The sequence below is a fragment of the Ailuropoda melanoleuca genome, chromosome 7, assembly GCF_002007445.2.
Source record: "Ailuropoda melanoleuca isolate Jingjing chromosome 7, ASM200744v2, whole genome shotgun sequence".
In the NCBI taxonomy this organism is placed as follows: domain Eukaryota; kingdom Metazoa; phylum Chordata; class Mammalia; order Carnivora; family Ursidae; genus Ailuropoda; species Ailuropoda melanoleuca.
In genome coordinates this window covers 22986971-22999019 of record NC_048224.1, presented here as the reverse complement: position 1 = coordinate 22999019, position 12049 = coordinate 22986971, and the positions used below count along the sequence as shown (strand labels likewise).

The 12049-nt window shown below is 46.4% G+C and overlaps 1 protein-coding gene across 2 annotated transcripts in view; it reads right to left on the bottom strand.

Annotated features, from left to right (window-relative positions):
• Positions 1-2892: 2892 nt before the first annotated feature.
• Positions 2893-12049, bottom strand: part of ACO1 (aconitase 1) — a 57045-nt gene continuing 47888 nt past the window's right edge. Inside the window, exons 18-22 of one of the 2 annotated variants that reach the window (XM_034664004.1) lie at positions 11067-11214; positions 6690-6812; positions 4713-4898; positions 3740-3853; positions 2893-3604 (exon numbers count right to left, since the gene is read on the bottom strand). In XM_034664004.1, coding sequence (XP_034519895.1) covers positions 3740-3853; positions 4713-4898; positions 6690-6812; positions 11067-11214 — 571 coding nt within the window. In that variant the 3' untranslated portion in view covers positions 2893-3604. Of the gene's footprint in view, positions 3605-3720; positions 3854-4712; positions 4899-6689; positions 6813-11066; positions 11215-12049 lie in introns of those variants that run through there. The other variant, XM_034664005.1, reaches the window with a different exon arrangement.

Below are 12049 nucleotides of genomic sequence, written 5' to 3'. Positions count from 1 at the left end.
GTGGTTCACATTACACACCTGCCGGACTTTGTTTCTCTATGGTTCCTGCCAGTGCTGACACCGTGATGGGTGTTTTACCTGAAATGAGAAGTTGCCTTCAGTCAAATGCCTGATTATGTAATAAGGGCTGTAAACTCTGATTCCTGTCCTTACAACTGATATGATTACTTAAGTTTATTTAAAAAATTCTTCAAATTTAAATTCAATTTGGTTAACCTGTACTGTATTAGTTTCAGGGGGTAAAACTGATATTATTACTTGAATTTAAAAGACGAAGCATCAAGTCAGCGTTTCCTCAAGCAAGGCCTGTGGAACACACGCTGTGAGATGCCCTGATGAAAACATTCCGCGGTCAAGACAGGCTCCTGAACCAAATGCTGCCAGCCCGCCCCTCAAATGAGTGAGTGACTGACACCTTAACTGTTACTGTGTGGCACTGCGTCAGTTCTGTGCTAACAAGACCCCTTTAACTCAGTGGTTCCCACATACGCTGACCCTGGAACCCTGTTATTCACGGGGCACCGCTCCGTCCTGTGGTGGGCAGCCCTGATGTGGAGCAGACAACCCGAGCCAAACTGGAATGTTCATCTCAGGATCACACCAGGTAGTCTCGTATTATACCACAGAATACAACTACGCATTTCCCTCAGCAGATCTGCACTTAATATGTAGGCCTCTGTTCTTGGGATGCAAATTATTAAAACTATCAGCTATAATTATATAATCTTTGTTAGTGATAATTAGGGTGTCTGGGTGAACAAAAATGATTTGGCTGTTAAATTCTGTTTGCGGTCATGACATTTAACAGCTTCCTCAGAAAGCAGCCAGGGAACCTTACTGTTTTTCCAGAAGTCAGTCTACATTGCTTCTACATAACCCTGCCGGGTACTCCACTGTCCTCACATAACCTTGAAAGGGAAACTGGGCTCAAAATATGGTTCTTCATTTTGGTGACTTGGAAACTCCCAACTTTAGCCTAGAGAATACTGGGAGATAAATCTCTAAGATCACGAACTACTAACTGTTACCCCAGAGCTGCCGGTGGCCATATCCCCACGTACCTGGAGCAGCCCAAAAGAATGAGGCAAGATCAGAGGAGAAATGATAGGGAGGGAACCTGAGTTTGCGTCCCCGGATCCAGTCAAGCCTATGGCTGTAGCTACCTCTGTTCTTCAAGTTCTATGAGCCAATTATTATTGTTACCGTTTTTGCTTAACCAGTTTGAGTTGTGCTTCTAATAGCACTATGAGTCATGACAACTACACCCTTCCCCAAGCTTACTGTCACCTACTAATGGCTGTCCCATAGCCAAAGACACATGTGCTTATTTGCTGTATTAAGTCAGTCTGTCGGTTAACACAGGGTGCACACCAAAGAATGCTTGGTTTCTTAGGAGGGATCAGGCATAACGGATTTGGAAAACTGTTAACAAAGGAGATGAGAAACCCATGGAGAGGAAGAGGACTGGCAGGCACCTTGAGCAAGAACGGCAAACATTTAGCTTGGAGTGAGAGGACTAGTGCCTTCTTGAGAAAGTCTTGTTGTGGGCCAGGGTGTGACACTGGGCAAGACATTTATTAACGAACAGGATCGAGGAGGGTGCGTTTGGAGGTAGAGGGGTTGGGAAGCGAAGGGACCCGTTCTGGAAGTCGTAGCCACAAGAATCTGTCTCCACATAACCACTGAATGCGAGGGGCTAGACAGCTCCCCAGAAGCGCAGTAATGGAGAGCCAAGGTGGCAGAGTTCTGTTTTCTCTGCCCTTCTTTGTGTTTTTATGTTAGGACTGATCCTTATTTGAAGGTCATAGGCTTTTTTATACAACAAGGTTCTGTTTGTAATCTTTTCCTAGGAGCACAAGCTAGGTCCCAGGAACCTCAGGGGCAGGGATGCTCAGTAACGCCGGCCCTCATCTTGGAAGACGTAGAGGCAGGACTCAATCCTGGGTGCTCGGATGGCCAGGCCACATTCCCTGAGTGCTAAATTCGAGATTTAAAATTCATTACAAGGAGATCAACCTGTGAGCTATAAGGTGCCCTGTTATGGACTGCATGGTTTTTGTGTCCCCCCAAAATTCATGTTCGAGCCCTAACCCCCACTGCATCTCTTTGGAGATGGGACCTCTAAGGAAGTGATCAGGTTAAATACGGTCATAAGAATGGGGCCCTGATCTGATAAAAGTAGCGTCCTTACAGGACACCAGAGAGCCAGCTCCTCCTCTCTCTCCTCACACACGTGTTAAGGAAACAAGTACGAGGACACAGCAAGGAGGTGGCTGTCCACAAACCGGGAAGAAAGTTCTCACCAGAAGATGAATTGGCTAGAAATCTGATCTTGGACTTCTAGCCTCCAGAACTAGGAGAAAAAACATTTTACATGTTTGAACTACCCAGTCTGTATTTTGTTATGGTAGCCGGAGCAGACGAAGACATGCGCCCCCAAAACGATGTCAGTGATGAACATAAGCAGATTAACTATAGGACACAAAAATAAAAAAAATGTCTGCTCGCCATACTTACATTATTGCTACCGCTACCTTCTTATCGGCTCCCGACCAGGGCAGCGAAGGCCTGGTCCTCAGCTCGGCCACTTCCCCCGTCTAGTACGGATGCGGCTGTAAAAGCAGAACTTCAAGGTCACCCCGGCTTCGGGATGCCACAGTCTGAGACTTGCGCTGCTTGAAGTATTACAGACTAGGGCCTCACACACAACACAATTCAATTCCAAAGTCAACAAGTTTTCCTTGAAAATAGATTTAATCTTATTCAAATTACAAATGTTCTAAGTCTCTCTCCAAAACCACCTCCAAAGTTCTCCTCTTGACATATGAAAAATTTTCTGGGGAAAAGTTTTGAAGAGAGTAAAAGAAAACATCACATTTTTTTTAGTGTTGNTTTTCCTTGAAAATAGATTTAATCTTATTCAAATTACAAATGTTCTAAGTCTCCAAAACCACCTCCAAAGTTCTCCTCTCGACATATGAAAAATTTTCTGGGGAAAAGTTTTGAAGAGAGTAAAAGAAAACATCACATTTTTTTTAGTGTTGATCCATCAAAAGGTACATAATCAAAAAATGTCAGTATCTGACCTGTCCACGAGGTGTCTGGATCATTCATCTGAAGGAAAAAGGGGAGGGGAGAATCACAGTCACCGCTGTGATTTGCGGTGCAAGAACGTTTTTATCTGCCATGTCAGTTAACACTGGCATAATATGCAAAGACCTGGGACCCTCGAGGGAAGGTTTCACGGAGCAGAGGGCAACAGGGGCAGGAACGAGGATGGGGGTGCCTTCCGACAAGACTTATTTGTGTCCAGCCGAACATTAACAGGCCAAGAGTGAAAAATCAACATTCTGTGATCAGTGACTTTACAGACAAGCTCAAGTTCTATCTGGCACCACTGACACTCCCACCGTTCTAGCTTCCAAATTCTAGGAAAAGAGAAAAAGATTCACAAAAATAGAGAAAGTAGAAACTGCTCCTTCTGTGCCTGGAGGAGTGGCGCCAGCTGCTTCGGTGCTCGTGCTGCCGAGCGCGAGGCCGGCACAGGCGGGGGTCTCTGCACCGAGCGCCGAGGGCTAGAGGCGCTTCCCCCGGCGCGGCTGACCTACTTGGCCATCTTGCGGATCATGTAGTTGAGGATGCCCCCGTTGTGGAAATAAGCGAGCTCCACGTCTGTGTCGAACCTCAGGATGGCCTGGAAGGTCTTCCCGGTATCCAGCNTTCCCCCGGCGCGGCTGACCTACTTGGCCATCTTGCGGATCATGTAGTTGAGGATGCCCCCATTGTGGAAATAAGCGAGCTCCACGTCTGTGTCGAACCTCAGGATGGCCTGGAAGGTCTTCCCGGTATCCAGCTGTGACGACAAAGAAGTAGAGGAGAACCAGTGGGGGAGGCCAGGCAGCTGTCAGGAGGGACGCCCACCCGGCCCTCAGAGCTGCCCCTGAACACGTCCGCACAGCAGCACCTGGGGGCGCGTGCTGTCCTGGCTCCCACCCAGAGTGGGTGAACCGGGGGCTGCATTTGGACAAGATCCCCCCAGCCGACTCCTCTGCACAGTAAAGCCCGCGGGGTACGAAAGATGGAGGTGACGGACACCCGAGGACCAGGTCTCTTGGGGCACCAGCTACCAGTGATGCTAGGGATGGTATTTTCTAGACCCTCTCTGGGAGCTGTGGGTTGGCAGAAGTCTCATTAAGGCTGTCCCTTAGGCAGCTGGTCCAGCTGCTGACCCTGGGACCTCAGCGCTGGGCAGCTGCCTCACCTCACCTCACCTCGGGAACTGTCACTTTTACCTTTGGGCTAATCAAACCCTGGGGCCTGCGGTGAGGCTCAGGAATGGGTGTGTCTGTTCGCATTTTGAAAATAAAAAGGTGTTTTTAGATCATGTGAAAATGTCCTGTCTCCGAGCTTCTAACACTCTTCTTTGGGCTAAAGAGAGATTGGGAGTCAGAAGAGACAGTGGGGCTGGTTGGGGTTGGGGAGTAAGAAAGGAACTGATGGTAAGTCCATGAGTAAACAGAAATAAGTCATCAATCAACAGGTGTCCTGCTGTGTTGTGAAGGCAGAGCAGGTCCAGCAGAACTCCTAGGTCTGACACACCCCTGCTGAGTGACTGTTTTCCTTCCAAATTCCACTCATTTCCTTCTCACGGGATTGGTGATGAACGCACGGTCCCGTTTACTTGGGCCTGGCACAGGGAGGTTCCGGCTTACCTTGACCTGCACTTTCATTCGTGGTGTGAGGTTTTCTGGAATGATGACGGTGTACCGTTCCCGCCCTGTGAGTCCCAGGGTGTCTGCAGTCTCCCCAGGGAGATATTCGAGGGGAATTACCCCCATTCCCACCAAGTTACTGCGGTGAATGCGCTCGTAACTCTCAGCCAGGACCGCTTTGATTCCCTGAGGAGCCAAGACAGTACATTGGACACAGTTCCCATTTTCTTTAGATCCACAGAAACTTTACAAAAGGCTTCTTAAGTTTGAACTCCTCTCACACCCCAATTCTTTATAAGTACCAATGAGTCGTTTACATAAACAGTGACTCTAGTTATAAATAACAAAGCAGCTGGTCTGAACTGACTGTCTGCAATGTACCGGCAGTATAATAAAGTGGATTCTCTCATTCCAGCCTCCACCAACCCTAGGAGGTAGATGCTACCAGCATCCTCTCTTCACCCACACAGTCAGTGGTAGTATCTGGTATTTGAACCCATGCAGCTTGACTACACACTTGGCTGCTTTGTGATACATCTCCTAGTGCACTTCCACTGTATCTGGAATCCACACCGCAAAAAAACATAAAAAATTTTTCTTTTATTTCCCTTGATGAGGTGCAGATACAAAAGACTTAACTGAAAAAAGCAACTTTCAGAACCTACTACAGAGAAAGGAAGTGATGTGCTGCTTTTGCAATTCCTGTTTCAAGAACAGGAGATATTTCGTGCACGTGTTCACTTTGAGGGGGAGGGGCAGCTTCATAAACACGTACTATGCACGTCCCTACGCTGCGTCAGGGCTGCACAGGGCTGCGGACCAGTCATCCAGCCCCCTCTGCCGTGTGGAGAGCCCAGCACTGCTGAGCGGCCCAGCCCGGGCGGCTGGAACTTGGAGCCGTTCTGTACAGAAGCCCAGGGCCTAGGCGCCTCTCTCTTGGCCTTCTTCAGCTCTTATGGTCCCCACTGGCTGCATTTCTACTGCCAGCTCCCGACCCATTCCTAAAACCCTTTCCTTTTCTGTAATTTCTCTGGTTCTTTTCAGCAGCTTCTAGAGAAGGCAGGCTTTGATATATTACCAAGTAAACAGAGAACATCTTTTGTCCCCCCCCACAGCATAAAATGGTTGATAAAAAACAAAACAAAGCCATAGGGGTGATGTTCAAAGAGATTTACCGAAGCCTGGACTTCCGGAGGGCAGCCCGCCAGACCCCGCCTCCTTTATGTACATGTGGACATCACCATATGTGGTGTTCCCCAAGGTTTAAGTTGCTCGAGCTATACATCACTGAGATTGGCACCAGCTAAGTCCTCTTACCCAACCCTGAGAATGCAAGCTGAGCAGGACTCGTCCCTGCTTTCGGGGCCAGCGGACGCTCCAGAGGTACAAGCCATCTGCTCCCTGCACCGCCCCTCCATGGGGACACCTCATGGGGCTCAGGCCCTGAAATGGCCGAAGGTTCTGAAGAGCTGCCTGTCTACATCCAGAGAGAGCTTCCTTTTCCCTTGAGGGTCTATAAGCCAACTCATGGGCAGTGAAAAGCCACTGTAAAAAGTGCACTCTCCAAGTCTGTCCAAGCAGAGGCTCCTTACTTTTACCCTCCTGTGACCCTCCTAAGGGACAACATGGGAGCAGCGGCCCGGGCTTATTGTCTTCCTGGGACAATGACCTGAAATACATCCCCGGTCCTCAACCTGCATATTATGAAAACCACACCATTTTTCCCTTAAAAAAAGACATACATACACACATTTGAAAGTAATTTCAGAGACTTCACAGACCCTCCTCCCAACTGCTCCACAGACACCCCCAAAGATCCATGGTTCCCAGAATACGAGAATGTGATCTCAGGAACCAGTTCACCTCTACATTACCCTTCACCGAGCGAGGTAAAGGCAGACCCTAGAAGCAGGAGCAGAACAAGCATCTCATGCTTTCCGGAGCCTGCCTGCTGGGATCCCTGCTCGTCACACTCACCAGGAGGAAAGGGCCCTTGGCCGCCCAGTCTCGGGAACTGCCTGAGCCGTACTCTTTGCCAGCCAGGACGATCAGGGGAAGGCCTGCCTGCTGGTACTGCTCAGCGGCATCGAACACGTCAAGCTGAGGAAGAGAAAAGCAAGGTTTACAGATGCAGCACAGAGTGTGATATGGGCCAGTGGGACCTGGTGGGAAGCACAGGCCCGAGTCAACACAAAGCCAACAGAAAACTCAACCCACAGTGGCCTGGCTTACAAATCTCTAATAACTCCATCTATTCACCCCTACCAATGAATTTTATATTCTTTTAACTGAAATGCCTAGTTTTTGTCCTGGTTTTAGAAAAACATTCAAATCCTAAGGCATCAAGGGAAAAAAAGAAAGTAGATCAGACTTTCCCCCCTCTTCCATTGATTAAACTATTTTAAAGCTTAGAAAACAGAGAATCCCACCTAAACCTGGGTTTTGACTCAGTCTCAGAGACTCAGGGATGGTCATTTGAGAAGGGTAGCAACCACAAAGAAGGTGACATGTTCTGAAATTATATAAAATGCAAACATACATACATTTATTTATTTTAGGTAGAAAGAGAGAGAGTGCGAGTGGGGGAAGGGGCAAAGGGAGAGAGAGAATCCTCGAGCAGACTCCCTGATGAGCGCAGAGCCCGGCGCAGGGCTCGATTCCAGGACCCTGAGATCGCGACCTGAACCAAAATCAAGAATCAGCTGCTTAACTAACGGGGCCACCCAGGCGCCCCAAAATGCAAACTTTTATTAGTCACCTTCTACAAGGAGGTCAAGGCAGAGACAGTAGAAACACCGGTGGAAGCACAGATCGGTAAGGGACAGGAGAGGATTAACGGATATTTTGGTATGTATGAGAAACGTCTTCACAGACAGCTTCACTTGTTTCTCACAAGAACTCTGAATCTTCTGCTGTGCCAAGACTTCATGAAGACACTGGGTATCATTGCTGGTGATATGAAACAATTGTTCTTCCTGGCTACTTAAGTAAAAAAAGAAAGAAAGAAAAAGAAAAAATCCCTCAAGAGAGGGTTTCCTTCAAAAGCAGCTCTAGAAAGGTATATAATCAACCTCTCAAGTGAGCTTTCACAAATTACTATTTCGGTGGGCTGACGGAGCCTGTGGTTAGTGGCACATGCTGTTACCCAAATCTGGGGAGCTTATAAAGCAATGGCTCCCTGCACGTTCCCTCTCTTAAGAGGAACAAAATTTGGTGGTTTCTTCCATTGTTGTGCCTCCGTATCTCCAGTATTATATTAAAACTGCCAGTTCTCCATTTCTCCAGTTTTGTTATCTATCAATTTCCTGCTTTGATGGGGATTTAGTTCTCTCTTTTTAAAAGGATTTTATTTATTTATTATTTGAGAGAGAGAGCATGCATGAGTGAAGGAGGGACAGAGGGAGCGGGAGAGAATCCTGAAGTAGATTCCCCGCTGAGCGCAGAGCTCGATTCCAAGACCCTGAGATCATGACCTGAGCTGAAATCAAGAGTCAGATGCTTAACCGACTGAACCACCCAGGCACCCTTAGTTCTCTTAACTACCATTCCGCTAGGTCCCCTCTCCCCAGCTTCCCAATATATAATTATGTCATACATTTTGGGTAAGTCAATATTTAGTGTTTGCACTACTTTGACTATGTGAATGTTATTTGTAGCTGGGTCAAGTAATGTACTCTGATTTCTTTTTCTTGGTGATTATAAAAAAATTCCACTGGAATTAATAGTTTTCTTTTTGTGTGTGTACTTACCTATTTCTATGTCCCAGTCCATCAATTAATCCCCAAACACTCTGCCTAAAGTACAAACCTTCTCTAAAGACATTCAAATGTATCAGGCAGTCTGTCATTAAAAAATCTTTTCCAAGGGGGCGCCTGGGTGGCTCATCAGGTCATAATCTCAGGGTCCTGGGGGACTGAGCCCTCCCTCTGCCCCTCGCTCTGCTCATGCACTCTCTCTCACATAAATAAAATCTTAAAAAAAATAATAATAAAAAAAGTAAAAATCTTTTCCATGGAATCTCTCTCCTGGAGCTTCAGTCCTACTCTAATTTGGACTGATTCTTCTCTAGAGATGGTGCATTCCTGTAACGGAAGAATCTTTCTTCACCAACATCCTGGGGATTCCCTGCATTTCCTTTTCCTGAATCTTCCATCTTCCCCTTTTTTGGCTTATTCCCTCATTTTGGTAGAAAGCACTCACCAAGTGGCTTCCTGAGACAGGGACTGAGGAGTATCTTTAAAGCTTTTGAATCTGAATGTGTTATTACTTTAACACAGGACATGGGATTTTGGTGTACAAGCCAGTCTAAGTTTCCAGCATTGGTTTGAGCACTGCTGATCCCCAGCACATCGCACAGAAGCTGTTTTTCCCTCTTCGGAAGTTTCTAGATCTTCCCCTTATTTCTGCTGTTCCTAACTTCACACCGATGTGATTTGGAGCTGGTCTTCCATAATCATGTGGGTATTCAGTGGCTGTCATGTGGAGTCGGATCTTGCAGTCGGGGAATTTTCCTTGTGTTACTTCCCGGATAATTTCCTCTCTTCTCTTCTTAGCATCTCTGTTTAGTCAGATGCTGAGTCTCCTTTTAGTCTTTAATTTTCTTATACTTTCTATTTTTTCCTTTGTCTTTCTGTTCTATATTCTGAGAGATTTTCTCAACTAATCAACTTTTCCTATGAAATATTTTGGGGGCTTTTTTTTTTAACAGCCTTTTTTTCTTTCTAAATTACTATTAATTTTTTATCAAGAGCCCTTTGTTGTCCTTTGATTACGCCAACAGAAAATCATTTCATCACTCTGAGAAGATAATCTTTTTTTCGTTTTCTTCTACTCTTTGCATTATCTTTCTTTCCCTTCCCCTGTGCCCCTCACCCCCCATTCTTTGTCTAAGTCTATCTTTCAAGTTCAAGGCTTGGCTCAAATGTCTGTTCATCTCTGATTCTGTCTCCTTATTTAAGATGAGGCCCTGAACTTCTGACCAGAAGTTCTGTGTCATGACAGGGCTTGTAAATACGTGAGGTTCACTATGACAGTCAGGACACTGGAGGCCCCCCCAGTGTCTACACTGCACATCTTTCCCCTTGTCTCTTGGGCATTCCACCACCTAACTGTATCTTTAATAGTCTGTTTACCTTCCTTGCTCTTCACTGCACAACTACCTACTGGCACTGACTTTATGTTGGGTCCTGGTGATCAGTGATTACCTATGAAGGGTTTGCTTTACCAAAATATAATCTGTTACAAGTGAGGTGGTGTGGGTGGTGGCAAACTGCACTGATGTTGGAGCCAGACTACTTGGGTTTTGTTTTGAAGACTGATTGATTGATTGATTTTAGTGGGGGAGGGGCAGAGGAAAAGAGAGAAACTTAAGCGGACTCCACACCTAGCGTGGAGACTGTTGTGGGGCTCGATCTCAGGCTTCTGAGGTCTCGACCTAAGCTGAAAGCAAGAGTTGGATGCTCCACCAACTTAGTCACCCAGGTGCCCCCAGACTCCCTGGGTTTTAATCTCCATTTTTATTATCTTAAAAGATGGACAGTTATCTCCCTCAAAGGGTTGTTATGAGGATTAAATAAGTCAACATAGGCAAAGAGCTTAGAACAGTACGTGGGATGTAGTAAGTTCCATGTAAGTACTGGCTGTTATTATTTTAAGTAAGTCAGGAGGGTGATTTCTCAAGTAACTTAAACAGTTCTCAAGCAGCATTACAGCGTCCATGTTTTATACACGTCATTCCATTTAAGCTTAAGCCTCAGAGCCTTACAGGATGGATATCCTACTTTGCAGGTCAGAAAAATGAGGCTCAGAGAGGGCAATAACTTGCTGAAGGCTCCAGAGCCGGTAGGTTGGACTCAAGGCGCAGGCTCTCCCACCTCTCACAAGCTGCTTCCCTCCCCTCTGGGAACGAACAGTGCCAACCGTGACAGGCCAACTGAAAATGGCTCCCGTCAGGACCCAGGCAGGCCTTCGCAGGCCTTCGCGGGCCTCTACGTTCCTTCTTCTCCTCATGGGATGGGGACTTAAATTAAATGCTAATAAAGTCACACAATAGCACCTGTTGGTAAATATCCTCTACGTTAACCTGGAAGTTCCCCCTCAAATACTCTGACCGGATGACATTTCACCCAGAGGCTTTGTAAATTCAACTCCTAGGAAATGAGGTTTAGTTACATCATGAAGCAGGACCTCTAAGCAGGAAGAGAAAGCTGTAAAACTTTAAAGGGCATCTCTACCCGTGATGAACTCTCTCGAAACAAGAGGTAGCATGGGGCTATGAAGAAAAAATGAGACCCAAAGGAAAGCGACTGTGTAAATACCCAACCACGCAGAGCCTGACAAAGACACAGTACTCACAATTTCTCCAGAGGGCAGATGTATCGTCTGTGGTGCCTGCTTGTTCAAAAATTTGTTTAATAAGCGAATGTTGGCAAACGTCCCCCGTGCCATGATGGCATCATTACCTCGGCGGGAGCCATAGGAGTTGAATTCTCGTGGAGTCAAGCTAATAATGCAAACAGGAAAGGAGTTAGGTTAGTGAACTGAGCAAAGATAAAACTTAGCTTCCATCAAGAAAAGAGAGAAACCACAGACCTAGATATCTAAGTCTACCAAGCATCGCTCTCCAAGGCAGGAAAGCTGTTCCTGTATCTTCTGCTGAGGGCAGAGTCAGAGGTCAGAGGTGGGGCAAGGAAAGGGGGAAATCAGCATTCTCCCAGGGTCAACTGCTAGTTTTATAAATCTGGGTAGAAAAACCAAGAGGAACTCTAATGAGTATTTATTTTACTGATTCAGTTGGGTAGCCTAGAAAGCTTCACAGAAGATGAAATATAAAAATGGGTAAGAAAAAGGAAATCAAAAGAGTAATCAGTGTGGGCCAGTCAGGTGGAGCCACGAGTGATGGCAACATAAAATACACTCTGTGAACAAACCGGAAGGAGGTATACATTTGTCCCCAAGTCATCAAGAACTCAAGGTACTGGGCAGACACATGAATGGCAACATGATTTACAATTTTCATGAGATAAAAATCAGAGTACTGCCGAAGAGGCAGAACAGCTCTTCCTGGTCCTGAAACAAAGAAAAATCCTGTCTGTGGGCCCAGTGAAAGGACACTTTATGACAGCAGGACCATCTTACAATTAACACAGCGATCAGCTCACTGGGCTGTTTCTTAAAATGCTAGGACGTGTGTGTGAGGGGTAATCTGATCTCACAGTGAGATGTGATCTAGAGATTGAGAGAGGTTAGGCTTCAGGGGCAGGTGAGCGTGTCTACAAACTCCTGAAACTGTATCCCGAATATGTTGAGGATATGTGCACTTTTCCGGGAAAGTATGA